The sequence below is a fragment of the Dendropsophus ebraccatus genome, chromosome 3 (assembly GCF_027789765.1).
Source record: "Dendropsophus ebraccatus isolate aDenEbr1 chromosome 3, aDenEbr1.pat, whole genome shotgun sequence".
NCBI lineage: Eukaryota > Metazoa > Chordata > Amphibia > Anura > Hylidae > Dendropsophus > Dendropsophus ebraccatus.
Window position 1 is genome coordinate 2,261,530 of NC_091456.1, and position 12,370 is coordinate 2,273,899.

The 12,370-nt window shown below is 45.3% G+C and overlaps 1 protein-coding gene across 1 annotated transcript in view; it reads left to right on the plus strand.

Moving 5' to 3' along the window:
* The window catches only part of ADAMTS19 (ADAM metallopeptidase with thrombospondin type 1 motif 19), a 205,051-nt gene that overhangs the window by 170,007 nt on the left and 22,674 nt on the right, over nt 1–12,370 (plus strand). Inside the window, exon 16 of the mRNA XM_069960685.1 lies at nt 2,744–2,901. Within this exon, the coding sequence (XP_069816786.1) occupies nt 2,744–2,901 (158 nt within the window). The remainder of the gene's footprint in view (nt 1–2,743; nt 2,902–12,370) is intronic.

Consider the following 12,370-nt stretch of genomic DNA (forward strand, 5'->3'; position numbering starts at 1 on the left):
ATAAGACTGAGATGAATACTTGCTGTTGATGATTAGAGGAGATGATGAGAGGAATGACTGAAGAATGGCACCCAGATCTTGAGAATAGATGAGAATCTTGAGGACTTGAGAATAGAACACAGCCAGGAACACTTCTTGTGGAACTGGAGCAGCAGAGCACACGTATCTCTCTCCTGACAGGGGAGAGAGAACACACACAGAACCTGTCCCCCTGATGGTGGAGGACAAGACTGAGGTAGAACAGGAAGTCACATGGTATTCCCCAGCCAAAGCTCAATGGCCATTGGAGTTACCATGGAAGCAGGGGCAGTCACGTGACATCCATCCATCACATCATCACACCATTAGGCATATACAGTGAAATATACATGAGAAGTACCATACTTGAACACTGGGGGGGCGACATAATACCCTTAGGCACTGATACCTGAATATGCATACAAGAAATGCATGGAATAGCAGACCTGAACACTGAGAGGGGTGACACAATACACACAGTTTGCAGTGGACCATAGCTTTCCAGAACAGCACTGGTCATAATAAAAGTGTAAGGATAAGAAGGCTGTTCTGGGACACTGCATATATATGTCCTCTCTGAGAACCCTCCCAACCTATCACATTGCAGCAGCTCTCTATCTATAGTATATACACTCACCGGCCACTTTATTAGGTACACCATGCTAGTAACGGGTTGGACCCCCTTTTGCCTTCAGAACTGCCTCAATTCTTGGTGGCATAGATACAACAAGGTGCTGGAAGCTTCCTCAGAGATTTTGGTCCATAGTGACATGATGGCATCACACAGTTGCCGCAGATTTGTCGGCTGCACATCCATGATGCCAATCTCCCGTTCCACCACATCCCAAAGATGCTCTATTGCAGCTCTTCTGAAACTTTTTCTACTGGAGCCTCACCCAACAGACCAAGGCAATGCCTAGGCCTCACCAGACTGACCAAGAGGGCGCCTGGGCCTCACTATCTGTGGTGAAAGTCCATTTAAAAGCTGAAAATAATGCTAGGGCTACCTACCACCCATCTCCCAAGCTCTATATACTAATAAAGCAAGTACAAAATAAATTAATAATGTTGCTAGTATGGAGATTTTTGCAAACAGTAAATGGACAGTCTAGATCATAATTGCTTTGTGAAAACTGGCTCCCCAGCTGGGCCTCACCAACAACTAGGGGGCGCCTCACAGTTTGAGAAGCACTGCTCTATTGGATTGAGATCTGGTGACTGTGGAGGCCATTGGAGTACAGTGACCTCATTGTCATGTTCAAGCAGAAATCGAGACTCATCAGACCAGACAACGTTTTTCCAATCTTCTACTGTCCAATTTCGATGAGCTTGTGCAAATTGTAGCCTCAGTTTCCTGTTCTTAGCTGAGCGGAGTGGCCCCCGGTGTGGTCTTCTGCTGCTGTAGCCCATCTGCCTCAGAGTTGGCCGTACTGTGCGTTCAGAGATGCTCTTCTGACTACCTTGGGTGTAACGGTTGGCTATTTGAGTCACTGTTGCCTTTCTATCAGCTGGAACCAGTCTGCCCATTCTCCTCTGACCTCTGGCATCAACAAGGCATTTCCGCCCACAGAACTGCCGCTCACTGGATGGTTTTTCTTTTTCGGACCATTCTCTGTAAACCCTAGAGATGGTTGTGCGTGAAAATCCCAGTAGATCAGCAGTTTCTGAAATACTCAGACCAGCCCTTCTGGCACCAACAACCATGCCACGTTCAAAGGCCTCACATCACCTTTCTTCCCCATACTGATGCTCGGTTTGAACTGCAGGAGATTGTCTTGACCATGTCTTCATGCCTAAATGCACTGAGTTGCCGCCATGTGATTGGCTGATTAGAAATTAAGTAGTAACGTGCAGTTGGACAGGTGTACCTAATAAAGTGGCCGGTGAGTGTATATATATATATATATATATATATATATATATATATATATATATATATATATATATATATATGGCCTCTCTAAGATCCCTCCCAGCCTATCACATTGCAGCAGCTCTCTATCTATAGTGTGTATATATATATATACTGTATATCATGATATCATTTGCTTGATGTTTGGTGAATAAATAAAACCACTTTTATTCGCTAAAATTGGAGTGCCGCCTTTTCCTATATTTTGCTAGATTGCCGTCGGGACCTGGGTCTGGGACCATGAGGCTGTGCACCCTACCTGAGCCTTGAGCCGCAGAGTGCCGTTCTGCAAACAATTGTTTTGGATATATATTACTGTATATATGTCCTCTCTGAGATCCCTCCCAGCCTATCACATTGCAGCAGCTCTCTATCTATAATATATATATATATATATAGTATATATGTACTCTCTGAGATCCCTCACAGCCTATCACATTGCAGCAGCTCTCTATCTATAATATATATATATATAGTATATATGTACTCTCTGAGATCCCTCACAGCCTATCACATTGCAGCAGGTTATTCTTCTCCAGATACATTCAGCGGCTTTGATCAGGGGTTCGTCTTTAGTTCCATCTCCCATCAGCTTTGCCATTCTTGCCTTTAAATTTATTAGAACTGACCCCCAAAAGTCAGGGTGAGAGTTGGGGTGCCCCCATAGCTGCCATCGTCTGTTATAAGCATGAAGCTGGTGTGAATACGGCCTCACCATGATCTTATAACTTTACTATAAATGATCAGGAACCATGACACCTCCTGTTGTTGGGTTCCGGTATCTCCAATAATCGATACAATAATCCTCCACAGCTTTAAGGGACACCGGAAAACAATCCATCAATGACGACTGGAAGATAGAAGAGCCTGGAACCTTCAATATGGCTGGAACTACAGTGAACTACATTCGAAGAGGACTCTGGGAGAAAATCTCTGCGAAAGGTCCGACCACAACGCCCCTTCACTTACTGGTAAGATACAGCTGACAACTGGGGTTATTCTAGAAACCAGCGGAACCATGCATCTTTACATTATTTTATTTCCTGGTAAATGGAGAGGGTGGTGTCCCACCACGGGTGTTTCTATTGGTTACACCCTTCATAAAAGCCTGTACTTTTCAGAGTAAGTGGTAGTAAGATGTAGTAGTACCAGAATTTTGCCACAACATGTCGTTATTGCAAGTATGTATGCCTTGATATTGCACAGCTGTAGTACCCAAAGGGTTATAGTTTGTTTGTGTACCACATGGATCTGCACACCAATGAGAGTTCTATCTCCTCTTCACCTATCATCTCTCTCTTTACTTCTTACACACGCACTCCTCACCCACTCACAGCACACCTTACATGCACTGTAGGAAGGAAGTCACATGGGTAGAGGAAGTGTGAGGTCTTTTGCCTTTGGATTCTGTAGAGGAAGGACGCAAGCCCTATTTCACCTCTTATCACGCAACTCAGTCAGCACGACTGTACCACTCCTTCTACTCTCAGTGCAGATCTGAACTCTGTAAAGTATTAAAGGGAACCAATCACGGCGAAAATCCACCTAAAGATAAGGAAACGTGCTGGCACATCACCCAGCACGTTTCCCAAACATCCCCCTGTACCCTCCGTGCCCCCCTCCATCAGTCAGTAATCTTACTTAGAAGAACTCCCGCGCTGTATGTAAATTTCCGCCAAGTAGTCACGGTGGGCGGAATCAGTCACTGGTCCTGGGCGTCTGGAATCGCTGTAATCACGCCCAGAGGGGAGTGATTGAAAGGTCTGCGTTCAATCCACGTGATGACTTCCGGAGTCCACGCATGCGCAGTACGTCGGCGTCGTCTCCCGCCATACTGCGCATGGGTGGACTCCAGAAGACGTCGGCGCTGCGTGCGGATGACGTTGGCACGCGGCTGACGTGGAGCGCAAGCGCCGCGTCACGTGGATGAAACAAAGACCTTTTAATCATGCCCCTCTGGGCGTGATTAGAGCCATTAGACGCCCAGGACCTGTGACTGATTCCGCCCACCGTCACTAATTCTGCCCACTGTGATTACTTGGCGGAAATTTACATACAGCGCGGGAGTTCTTCTTAGTAAGATTACTGACTGATGGAGGGGGGCACGGAGGGTACAGGGGGATGTTTGGGAAACGTGCTGGGTGGATTTTCGCAGTGATTGGTTCCCTTTAAGTGTCTTATCAAGTGTAAAGTACCATATCAAGGCAAAGCTGTATAATCTGCTGCCACCTCATGTATCTTCAGAGTAATCAAGATTGTATTTATGCTAAAGAGACTCTGTGATTCCTCGTTCAGCACCGACACAGCACACACACACTCCTTGGGTCATCTCCCCTTTCTGTGGGTGGCAGTGCCACTAGTCCAGGTGGGTCACTACTCCATTCTAGACCACCGTGATAAGTACCCAAGGGACCCCACAACAAGGCGGCAGGTCACTGACCACTTAAGGGAACAAGGTATAGTCAGCCCATTAAAATAAAAGCAGGTGTGCCACCATACCTGTGTGCCCAACCGGCACTGGCGTCATGACAGATTACCATCACTGGGCACGGCTATATCTCGGCCAACCACCACAGGACTGGCGTTACACCTCACCATCTGGTAAGTGACCAGTCGTACCTCCTCCACACTGGGGGTGAGCACCACAGAGAGACTAGTTTCATATATAGCGGGAAGCCTCGGAGCTCTGCCTCATTCTATTGTATTCTGATCAAATAGAAACCTGTATAAATGTGCACATCACAGGAGAGGAGAAGTCTGTGTAACTTCAGGCAGAATCCAGATCCATTGTCACTACTTGTGCAATAGCCGCCACCGCTGATGGATGATGGAGGATGAGGTCACTATACATTTACTTATATTACAAATAAGTATACATGTAGACATCTTTTCCTTCTATGGTTTTTATTCTTTTTTATTCTCTACATTGTAACTTCTTATTGAGGGCACGAGAACCGTGCAGGGAGACATATAAGATTAGGTGGTGATCAAATCAATGTCCAACAAACCAGAATATTTTTTTTTAAAGTGGCCTCATTTGGCTGGTTGCTGATGGCTTTGCACACTCTTGGTATTCTCTCAATCATCTTTATGAGTAGTTACCTGGGATGGTAGAAAGAGTTCCCAGAGGTGCTGAGCACATGTTGCCTTTACACTGTGGACCGACGCTTCCCAAACCTCCTCAATCATGTTTAGGTCAGACGACTGTGGAAGCTATGTCCTCCGATGCAGCACTCCATCACTCTCCACTCCTCCTCAGTGTCTGATGGCAGAAACCACATGTCTCACAAAGAAAAAGCAAATAGAACCATAATCTATAAAAAATTTCACCCATCAAACCAAACTGCAGATCTAGAGCGGTCTATCTGCCGCCTCTATTCTGGTTGTTCCTCACTAATGGCTTCCATAACAGCTTGGTTCTCGGCATGGTTCTTTCCTATGGACGCTTGATGTTGCGATATGCCTGGTACTTAATATATATGACGCAATAATGTGGGCTCTAACCTGAGCTGCATCATTTGTAGTTTCTAGTAACTCTGAAGAACTTTTCCTTTGCAGCAGCAGTAAAGGCTGAATATAGCTGACGAGGAACGTCCTAGGAACGTTTATTCGAGGTGTAAAAAAGCCAGAGATCAACTGAGCCAAAGAGCCAGAGATCAACTGAGCCAGAGATCAACTGAGCCAGAGATCAACTGAGCCAGAGAGCCAGAGATCAACTGAGCCAGAGAGCCAGAAATCAACTGAGCCAGAGAGCCAGAAATCAACTGAGCCAGAGATCAACTGAGCCAGAGAGCCAGAGATCAACTGAGCCAGAGATCAACTGAGCCAGAGATCAACTGAGCCAGAGATCAACTGAGCCAGAGAGACAGAGATCAACTGAGTCAGAGAGCCAGAGATCAACTGAGCCAGAGAGCCAGAGATCAACTGAGCCAGAGAGCCAGAGATCAACTGAGCCAGAGAGCCAGAGATCAACTGAGCCAGAGAGCCAGAAATCAACTGAGCCAGAGATCAACTGAGCCAGAGAGCCAGAGATCAACTGAGCCAGAGATGAACTGAGCCAGAGAGCCAGAGATCAACTGAGCCAGAGAGCCAGAGATGAACTGAGCCAGAGAGCCAGAGATGAACTGAGCCAGAGAGCCAGAGATGAACTGAGCCAGAGATCAACTGAGCCAGAGATCAACTGAGCCAGAGAGCCAGAGATCAACTGAGCCAGAGAGCCAGAAATCAACTGAGCCAGAGAGCCAGAAATCAACTGAGCCAGAGATCAACTGAGCCAGAGAGCCAGAGATCAACTGAGCCAGAGATCAACTGAGCCAGAGATCAACTGAGCCAGAGATCAACTGAGCCAGAGAGACAGAGATCAACTGAGTCAGAGAGCCAGAGATCAACTGAGCCAGAGAGCCAGAGATCAACTGAGCCAGAGAGCCAGAGATCAACTGAGCCAGAGAGCCAGAGATCAACTGAGCCAGAGAGCCAGAAATCAACTGAGCCAGAGATCAACTGAGCCAGAGAGCCAGAGATCAACTGAGCCAGAGATGAACTGAGCCAGAGAGACAGAAATCAACTGAGCCAGAGAGACAGAAATCAACTGAGCCAGAGAGCCAGAGATCAACTGAGCCAGAGATCAACTGAGCCAAAGAGCCAGAGATCAACTGAGCCAGAGATCAACTGAGCCAGAGATCAACTGAGCCAGAGATCAACTGAGCCAAAGAGCCAAAGATCAACTGAGCCAGAGAGCCAGAGATCAACTGAGCCAGAGATCAACTGAGCCAGAGAGCCAGAGATCAACTGAGCCAGAGAGCCAGAGATCAACTGAGCCAGAGAGCCAGAGATCAACTGAGCCAGAGAGCCAGAGATCAACTGAGCCAGAGATAAACTGAGTCAAACAGCCAGAGATCAACTGAGCCAGAGAGCCAGAGATCAACTGAGCCAGAGATCAACTGAGCCAGAGAGCCAAAGATCAACTGAGCCAGAGAGCCAGAGATCAACTGAGCCAGAGAGCCAAAGATCAACTGAGCCAGAGCCAGAGATCAACTGAGCCAGAGATCAACTGAGCCAGAGAGCCAGAGATCAACTGAGCCAGAGATCAACTGAGCCAGAGAGCCAGAGATCAACTGAGCCAGAGAGCCAGAGATCAACTGAGCCAGAGAGCCAGAGATCAACTGAGCCAGAGATCAACTGAGCCAGAGAGCCAAAGATCAACTGAGCCAGAGAGCCAGAGATCAACTAAGCCAGAGAGCCAGAGATCAGCAAACAAATGCCCTGCCGATTTAATCTTATGTGCAGCAGTAAAATGTATCAACGGCCGCACATCTGTCTAAACAGGAGATGCCAACAGATGCCCAGCCGCTTGATTGCACCATGTAAAGGCACCACAAATGGCTGAGCATCGGCCGTCCTACCACGGCCCCAAGTCTTGGTCTTCCCTTAAGGAGGGGGAGGGGGGCAGTTTCATTCTGGCAAAAAGTTTTTAATTAGATTTTTATGTGAACAAACTTTCCAATAACCATCCAAGAACAAATTCCATGTGTGTATTACAGAGTCCACGGATGACATGTAAGGCGGAAAGTCTCTGTATCCTGGCGTCACGCCTCTGACAGGGATAACGTAGTGTCTGAAAGATTCATAAGCCGGAGTATTGATTATGAAACAAGTAACACAGACAGATCTTTACACGATCCATAACAATAGCATGGCAGGCGAGCTTCAGCCCATGCCATGGACATCCCCCATCCCCCATCAGTCTGGCCTCACGGTTTCCCTGTGCTGCTGACTTAATAACCCGGCTGATGGACTGGCAGTGTCCCGCCCCAGTCACTGATTGGCTGGGTGGGCTGTCCACCAGTAGGGATGGCCATTATCCCCCAACTTGTGACGTCATCACAACTTGGCAACAAATAAGAAAAAGTCCAACAGCATCTTTGTGGAAGTTATCCGGATGTGGCCTCTGCTGATAGTTTAGGATGCACGCAGGTAGGCCACAATCCCTGGTGAGGGCATTAGGGATCTGGAAATGGAGAAATCCTACAGCATCCAGAAGTAGAATCAAGTGTGTTTATTCACACATCAGGGTATAGTAACAGCAGCAACGTTTCGACTTACTGGTCTTTATCAAGCATACTTTATTAAACACCACTAGGTCGAAACGTCGCTGCTTTCATCACAACTTGGGGGAAAGTGCCTTCTGGCAGGGGTCCTGGGTCCGCTCAGATGGGGCATTGTGAGCGGTGCGGATCTTACAGAATAGTTGCCTAAATTGGAACGGAAAAGAATCCAAGTCAAGGTGTAAAAGCGCAGGGGAAAACAGAATACTCACCTGGAACAACTCCTCCGTAACTTGTGGAGCGGAGTTTAAGGGGCTGCTGGTCTTCCCCAGTGCCCACTGCAAGGAGTGCTGGACTTGCTCTGGCAGGTGACCCCCAGGTCGCTACCCCTGGCATGGCTTGCTAGTGGTGGCGGGCAAGTGCAGGAGACAGGCAGGCTGGAACACAGCAGGACTAACAACTGGAACCAGGATAAGACTCACAGGCAGAACCCACAGATAGCTGGAACCAGGAACCACAGGCAGGAATCACAGGTGAGCTGGGACCACACTCTAAGAAGCATGCAGGGGCTCCAACAAGGAATGTCAGCACAGGTGTACATTTATAGGGAAGGGGATTGGTGCACTAAACAATAAGGGACACACTATCCCTAGGAGGCAGGGATGCATGCGTGGCACCCCACTACGGGTGTTGCTAGTTTAAACACTCCTCACAAAAGCCTGTAACTGAAAAGCAACGTGGTAGTGAAGTCATGTATAAGTTTCGCCACTAGATGTCAATAGTATGTATATTTCTATATGTATGTTGCACAGCTGTAGTACACTAAGGGTACAAACCCACTTGACGTATTTGCTGCGTGAATCAGTCTTAAAAATAAGCAGGCAAAACGCAGGTTGGCTTTATACGATTGTTCTGTGTTAAAATACGCAATTGCGTATTTTTGAAGCATGAAGCTACATGCGTTTTTCGCACAGGTTGTTAACAACTGATGCTTTGCTAACAACAAGCTTCAAGCTTCAAAAATACGCAATTGCGTATTTTAACACAGAACAATCGTATAAAGCCAACCTGCGTTTTGCCTGCTTATTTTTAAGACTGATTCACGCAGCAAATACGTCAAGTGGGTTTGTACCCTTAGGGTTTTTGTTTGTTTGTGATTTGCACACCAATGACATCTGCTCTTCTCTTCCACCTATCCCTATCTTTCTTTCTCCTCTTTCTCCTTGCACTCTTTTCTCCACCACTCAGAGGTTGTTACATACACCCTGTAGGAAGTTGTCATATGGAGCATAGGATAACAGGATATATATATATATATATAATATATATATATATATATATATATATATATATATATATATATATATATATATATATATATATAAAGGTTTCCATCATGTCCTCCCTTTCCCTTCTTCCTCCTGTAACATATATAAAGGTTTCCATCATGTCCCCCTTTCCCTTCTTCCTCCAGTAACATATATAAAGGTTTCCATCATGTCCTCCCCTTTCCCTTCTTCCTCCTGTAACATATATAAAGGTTTCCATCATGTCCCCCCTTTTCCCTTCTTCCCTCCTGTAACATATATAAAGGTTTCCATCATGTCCTCCCTTTCCCTTCTTCCTCCTGTAACATATATAAAGGTTTCCATCATGTCCTCCCTTTCCCTTCTTCCTCCTGTAACATATATAAAGGTTTCCATCATGTCCTCCCTTTCCCTTCTTCCTCCTGTAACATATATAAAGGTTTCCATCATGTCCTCCCTTTCCCTTCTTCCTCCTGTAACATATATAAAGGTTTCCATCATGTCCCCCCTTTCCCTTCTTCCTCCTGTAACATATATAAAGGTTTCCATCATTTCTTTCCCTTCTTCCTCCTGTAACATATATAAAGGTTTCCATCATGTCCCCCCTTTCCCTTCTTCCTCCTGTAACATATATAAAGGTTTCCATCATGTCCTCCCTTTCCCTTCTTCCCCCTGTAACATATATAAAGGTTTCCATCATGTCCCTCCTTTCCCTTCTTCCCTCCTGTAACATATATAAAGGTTTCCATCATGTCCTTCCTTTCTTTTCTTCCTCCTGTAACATATATAAAGGTTTCCATCATGTCCTCCCTTTCCCTTCTTCCTCCTATAACATATATAAAGGTTTCCATCATGTCCTCCTTTTCCCTTCTTCCTCCTGTAACATATATAAAGGTTTCCATCATGTCCTCCTTTTCCCTTCTTCCTCCTGTAACATATTCCTGTAACATATATAAAGGTTTCCATCATGTTCTCCTTTTCCCTTCTTCCTCCTGGAACATATATAAAGGTTTCCATCATGTCCTTCCTTTCTTTTCTTCCTCCTGTAACATATATAAAGGTTTCCATCATGTCCCCCCTTTTCCCTTCTTCCTCCTATAACATATATAAAGGTTTCCATCAGGTCCTCCCTTTCCCTTCTTCCTCCTGGAACATATATAAAGGTTTCCATCATGTCCTCCTTTTCCCTTCTTCCTCCTGTAACATATATAAAGGTTTCCATCATGTCCTCCTTTTCCCTTCTTCCTCCTGTAACATATATAAAGGTTTCCATCATGTCCTCCTTTTCCCTTCTTCCTCCTGTAACATATATAAAGGTTTCCATCATGTCCTCCTTTTCCCTTCTTCCTCCTGTAACATATTCCTGTAACATATATAAAGGTTTCCATCATGTCCTCCTTTCCCTTCTTCCTCCAGTAACATATATAAAGGTTTCCATCATGTCCCCCCTTTCCCTTCTTCCTCCTGTAACATATATAAAGGTTTCCATCATGTCCTTCCTTTCCCTTCTTCCTCCTGTAACATATATAAAGGTTTCCATCATGTCCTCCCTTTCCCTTCTTCCTCCTGTAAGATATATAAAGGTTTCCATCCTGTCCTCCCTTTCCCTTCTTCCTCCTGTAACATATATAAAAGTTTCCATCATGTCCTCCCTTTCCCTTCTTCCCCCTGTAACATATATAAAAGTTTCCAGCATGTCCTCCCTTTCCCTTCTTCCCCTTGTAACATATATAAAGGTCTCCATCATGTCCCCCCTTTCCCTTCTTCCTCCTGTAACATATATAAAGGTTTCCATCATGTCCTCCCTTTCCCTTCTTCCTCCTGTAACATATATAAAGGTTTCCATCATGTCCTCCCTTTCCCTTCTTCCTCCTGTAACATATATAAAGGTTTCCATCATGCCCTTCCTTTCCCTTCTTCCCCCTGTAACATATATAAAGGTTCCCATCATGTCCTCCCTTTCCCTTCTTCCTCCTGTAACATATATAAAGGTTTCCATCATGTCCCCCCTTTCCCTTCTTCCCTCCTGTAACATATATAAAGGTTTCCATCATGTCCCCCCCTTTCCCTTCTTCCTCCTATAACATATATAAAGGTTTCCATCATGTCCCCCCTTTCCCTTCTTCCCTCCTGTAACATATATAAAGGTTTCCATCATGTCCCTCCTTTCCCTTCTTCCCTCCTGTAACATATATAAAGGTTTCCATCATGTCCTCCCTTTCCCTTCTTCCTCCTGTAACATATATAAAGGTTTCCATCATGTCCTCCCTTTCCCTTCTTCCTCCTGTAACATATTTAAAGGTTTCCATCCTGTCCCCCCTTTCCCTTCTTCCTCCTGTAACATATATAAAGGTTTCCATCATGTCCTCCCTTTCCCTTCTTCCTCCTGTAACATATATAAAGGTTTCCATCATGTCCCTTTCCCTTCTTCCCTCCTGTAACATATATAAAGGTTTCCATCATGTCCTCCCTTTCCCTTCTTCCTCCTGTAACATATATAAAGGTTTCCATCACATCCTCCCTTTCCCATCTTCCTTCTGTAACATATATAAAGGTTTCCATCATGTCCCCCCTTTCCCTTCTTCCTCCTGTAACATATATAAAGGTTTCCATCATGTCCTCCTTTTCCCTTCTTCCTCCTGTAACATATATAAAGGTTTCCATCATGTCCTCCCTTTCCCTTCTTCCTCCTGTAACATATATAAAGGTTTCCATCATGTCCCCCCTTTCCCTTCTTCCTCCTGTAACATATATAAAGGTTTCCATCATGTCTCCTCCCTTTCCCTTCTTCCTCCTGTAACATATATAAAGGTTTCCATCCTGTCCTCCTTTTCCCTTCTTCCTCCTGTAACATATTCCTGTAACATATATAAAGGTTTCCATCATGTCCTCCTTTCCCTTCTTCCTCCTGTAACATATATAAAGGTTTCCATCATGTCCTCCTTTTCCCTTCTTCCCTCCTGTAAGATATATAAAGGTTTCCATCATGTCCCCTTTCCCTTCTTCCTCCTGTAACATATATAAAGGTTTCCATCATGTCCTTCCTTTCCCTTCTTCCTCCTGTAACATATATAAAGGTTTCCATCCTG